Consider the following 4,152-nt stretch of genomic DNA (forward strand, 5'->3'; position numbering starts at 1 on the left):
TCCGCCTGTGGCTACTGCTTGATCTCCATGCAGGAATAATCCGTTATTTCGTAAAACTTAGACAAGTGTCTCAGTTCATGTGAAGCAGTTTCAATTCCATGGCATATCTCCTGTGGTCCAGACAGCCAGAACCAATTCATGTTAACCATGTCTTTCTTTCAAATATCTCTGTCAATAAAAGGTAATTTCCGTTTAAAAAATCACTGTTTTAGTCTGTCTAATTAAGATTCTATTCCCTAAATTTTCTATATTTTTTTCAATCGCGAAAGAAAGTTCAAATTATTGAAGAATATTTAGGAAAAGTGAGATGTTAGCATCAAATGCATGAATTTAACAGTTGACAACTTTTGAAAAACATATATCTGTACACTCAAGAAGGAAGGTTTATCCAAGTATTTTTTTGTGCTATCTTGTGGATCCCATTTAAGGAAACTGTCTAAAGATCAAATAGGAAACTTTGGGGCCCCAATAGTGAGATCTTCCAACTATATAAACCTCCCAAACCATTCATCAAAATCTATCAACTCCAGCAAATCATTTCTTGAGCTTCACGTTTACGTTTAGTCAAGAAACTCCATTCTTCATTTGATTTAGGTGAAGTTCATTTCTTTATCTCAGATTGGAACTAAACTCTTACTATCTCCTATTTTGCTTCTTGTATGAAGATTTTTTTCTCATAATCTTTTCATGTTTACTAGTTCAGATTTCAAGAAAAAAGATCATGAGTAGGGAAGGAGATTGGATGTGTTCTGCATGCCAGCACCTGAATTTCAAGAAACGAGATGCATGTCAACGATGCAGCAGCCCAAAATACGCAACACCAGCTGATGTTGCTATGTATGGACTAAGCAAAACAGATGTTCTTGCTGGAGATTGGTATTGCAGTGCCATGAATTGTGGTTCTCACAACTATGCAAGCAGAACAAGCTGTTATCGATGCGCTTCCTTAAAAAGTGATTATTATGGTGTTGGGGTAGGTATGATGGCACCAGCAGGTTATGGATATGATGCAAGTTCTATTCCTGGTTGGAAAAGTGGTGATTGGATTTGCAGCAGGTTAGTTCTCTTTAACTTCAATAAAAAAAAAATATTACGCCTCATTTCCAAACAAGTAGGATTGACTTTATGAATCCTCATTATTCATGTCCTTCCATTTAAGTCCAATATTTACGTTACTTGTTTCTTCTTGATCGACAGATTAGGATGTGGTATGCACAACTATGCCAGTAGAGCTGAATGTTATAAATGCAAGACACCTAGAGATTTTGGTGAGCCATCTGCCATATGATTCTGGTACTGCATAGTCGACGTTTTACTTTCCAACATCATTTTTCATTCACTAACATCTTGTTCATTTCTCTGTTTCTCAGGAGGTGATCTGAGAGAAAGTGAGTTATATTGAGGGCCGCGGCAATATGAAGTTTGTTTCTTTAGATTAGTTTCTCAAAGAAGGGTTTAATTTCTAACTGCATTGTAACTGTGCAAGTGTTCTAATGAATGAAATCCCTTCAGATTTTCCATTCTTTCTGTCTTTCAACGTCTGCTTTTAGTCGGGTGCTCCAACGAATCATATTATCGAAACTTAACAGTCCACCAAACATTATGTATCATTTAATTTACAGCAAGAAAAAAGGAAGTTGAAATTATATAAGGATCAGATATTAGATTCATAGAATATTTGAGTGGTTTCTCTCTAAAGGAACAAAATTAGTTCCTTTAAGCATCAACTCTCAATTATTATACACAGATAAGAACCAGATGCTTTACTTTTATTAGTGAGCCAATTGCACTTTTTCTCTTTTCATTCTTTCCTTCAAGTCTCAAACTCATTTCCATTACCAAACTAATCGGAAACATTTTCGAGTTAGTCATTTCATCATTGTTGAGCTAAGTGCATATAATTTCAATGCAACTACAAAGTCGGGTTCTGGGAAGGGTAGCATGTATCTAGATAGACCCTCTTACAGAAGTTACGTTGTTTCTGATAGACCCTTGGCTCAAGGAAAAACAAGCCAAAGTAATCTAGAAAAAGTAACGGAAGTACAAGAAACAACAGATAATAACAATAATTTGAATGCAACTAACTAGTGGGAACCCCATTTGAGTGTTCGTAAGCTCCTTGCAACTGAAGAGACAAGAATGAGCCAAGAACTATTCTAAATCACACTAATAAAGCTTGGATTTTGACCGATAAGTTAGCAGTAAGCTTGGCTTCATTGGAGAGAACATAAACAGGATCATGTACATTAACCAGCAGGACCATCTACATACTTATATTTAGAGCTCAATATAAAATCGTATTTTAATGCAAGACTCATTCAGATAAGAAAAATTCGAGAGGTTGTTTCTATTAGAGTTATTGAGTTACTGAATAAGAATATGGAATTGATTCTTGTTACATTATTTCTATAACATTATCCATCTAAGGGATTGTGGGGGAAGGGCCGTGAAAAGAACAGTCGCGAATTCAACCACAAACAAGAGATGAGGGGTTTGGGGTGAGTGGAGCAATGAGTACAAATTCAACCACAGATTAGCATTTGCAATAGAACCTGCAGGTGCTTTCGTATCGAGTCTATATATATGTGTGCATTTGTGGACACGTAAGACAAGTACGTCTAGAGTTAGATATACATTTCAGAACTCACTATCTAAATTTAGAACCTACAACATCTAAATTTCAGATCCACCACCACCACACTAACAAAAATATACATGTGAAAAATCACGAAGAACGCCAACAAACATTATATTTCAAACCAATAACCACAAAAATTCAATGTGTTCAGCGATAAGTACCTTAAAGATAAAACTTATCAAGTCTAAATCTTGAATCCGCCCGTGGCTCCAAAAAAGTCTACTCTTACATTTCCATGTAGGAATAATCCATTATTTTGGAAAAGGTTCACATTCCATGCAAAATTAATTATATTCCATTTTTAATGGTAGACAAGTGTCTTAGTTCATGTGAAGTTGTTTCAATTCCATGGCATATCTCCTAGTGTCCAAACAACCAGAACCTATTCTTAACCAATATCTTTGTCAATAAAAAGTCAATTTTTCTGTTAAAAAATCAAATTTTTAAGTCTGTTTTAGGATTCTATTCCCTATTTTTTTCAAATTATTGAAGAATATTTAGGAAAAAAGAGATGTTAGCATCATATGCATTTGTCAAACTCTTCAAGGTTTTATCCAAAAAAATTCTTCAATATTTATAAACATCATCATGTGGTTGTGGATCCCATTTAAGGAAACTGCCTATAATTCAAAACACATAAAAAAAAGGAACTTTTTTTGGCCCCAATAATGAGATCTTGTTACTATATAAACCTCTCCAAATCATTCATCAAAATTTATCAGCTTCAGCAAACCATTTCTTGATCTTCAAGTTTTTACGTCTAGTCGAGAAGCTCAGTTTGTCTAATCTGTAACTTTTCTTAAGGTGAGGCATTCATAATGTGTTTTTCCTTGTGTAGTTCATTTCATTATCTTTGGTAAGAATCAAATTTCATATTCTTCCGGCTTCTACATAAAAAAGCTTCTGTCTTTCATGAAAGTTTTTCGAAAAACTTAAGCCTTTAAGATTGATGTTTTCATGTTTGCTGAATTCAGGTTTCAAGGACAGAAAATGAACAGGGAAGGAGATTGGATGTGTGCTGCATGCCAGCACGTAAATTTCAAGAAACGGGATGGATGCCAACGATGTAGCTGTCCTAAATATGCAACGTCAGCTGACGTTGCAATGTATGGACTAAACAAAACAGATGTTCTTGCTGGAGATTGGAACTGTAGTGCTATGAACTGTGGTTCTCACAACTATGCAAGCAGAACAAGTTGCTATCGATGTGGTTCCGCAAAAAGTGATTATTATGGTATTGGGACAGGAATGATGGCACCAGCAGGTTATGGATATGATTCAAGTGTTCTTCCTGGTTGGAAGACTGGTGATTGGATTTGCAGCAGGTTAGTACGACAACAAATTTGATCGGCTACATGAATCCTCATTTTCCATATCGCTCCCCTTAAGTTCTTCTCATCCAATATTATAAGGTAGCCCCGTGCATTAAGCTCCCACAATCCGCAGGATCCAGAAAATGGCCAAACCATATTATTGCCTATAGAGTCTTATGTATGCAGCCTCACTTTCCATTT

The 4,152-nt window shown here is 35.6% G+C and overlaps 2 protein-coding genes across 3 annotated transcripts; both read left to right on the forward strand.

Annotated features, from left to right (window-relative positions):
- Positions 1–458: 458 nt before the first annotated feature.
- On the forward strand, positions 459–1,570 carry LOC125851557 (uncharacterized). Of its 2 annotated transcripts, none has more exons than XM_049531332.1 (4): positions 459–594; positions 704–1,056; positions 1,198–1,293; positions 1,371–1,570. In XM_049531332.1, exons 2-3 carry the CDS (start codon positions 722–724, stop codon positions 1,286–1,288), a joined length of 426 nt encoding a protein of 141 aa, XP_049387289.1. In that variant the 5' UTR covers positions 459–594; positions 704–721; the 3' UTR covers positions 1,289–1,293; positions 1,371–1,570. The 2 variants fall into 2 exon arrangements, with proteins under 2 accessions (XP_049387289.1, XP_049387288.1); XM_049531331.1 differs by having other exon boundaries at positions 1,198–1,268.
- Positions 1,571–3,628: 2,058 nt separating this feature from the next.
- Positions 3,629–3,963, forward strand: LOC125851561 (ranBP2-type zinc finger protein At1g67325-like; the record flags this gene model as incomplete). Its single annotated transcript, XM_049531334.1, has 1 exon — positions 3,629–3,963. A coding segment is annotated over exon 1 (335 nt), but the record flags the coding sequence as incomplete, so codon positions are not given.
- Positions 3,964–4,152: the final 189 nt, after the last annotated feature.

This window comes from Solanum stenotomum, unplaced genomic scaffold, assembly GCF_019186545.1.
Source record: "Solanum stenotomum isolate F172 unplaced genomic scaffold, ASM1918654v1 scaffold27025, whole genome shotgun sequence".
NCBI lineage: Eukaryota > Viridiplantae > Streptophyta > Magnoliopsida > Solanales > Solanaceae > Solanum > Solanum stenotomum.

Bases quoted from the DNA above. Each gene is read 5' to 3' on its own strand.
- LOC125851557 (XM_049531331.1), top strand. From the start codon at position 722: ATGAGTAGGGAAGGAGATTGGATGTGTTCTGCATGCCAGCACCTGAAT. The intron at 1,057-1,197 runs GTTAGTTCTCTT...CTTGATCGACAG, and splicing joins GGTGATTGGATTTGCAGCAG to ATTAGGATGTGGTATGCACA. The intron at 1,269-1,370 runs GTGAGCCATCTG...TCTGTTTCTCAG, and splicing joins CAAGACACCTAGAGATTTTG to GAGGTGATCTGAGAGAAAGT.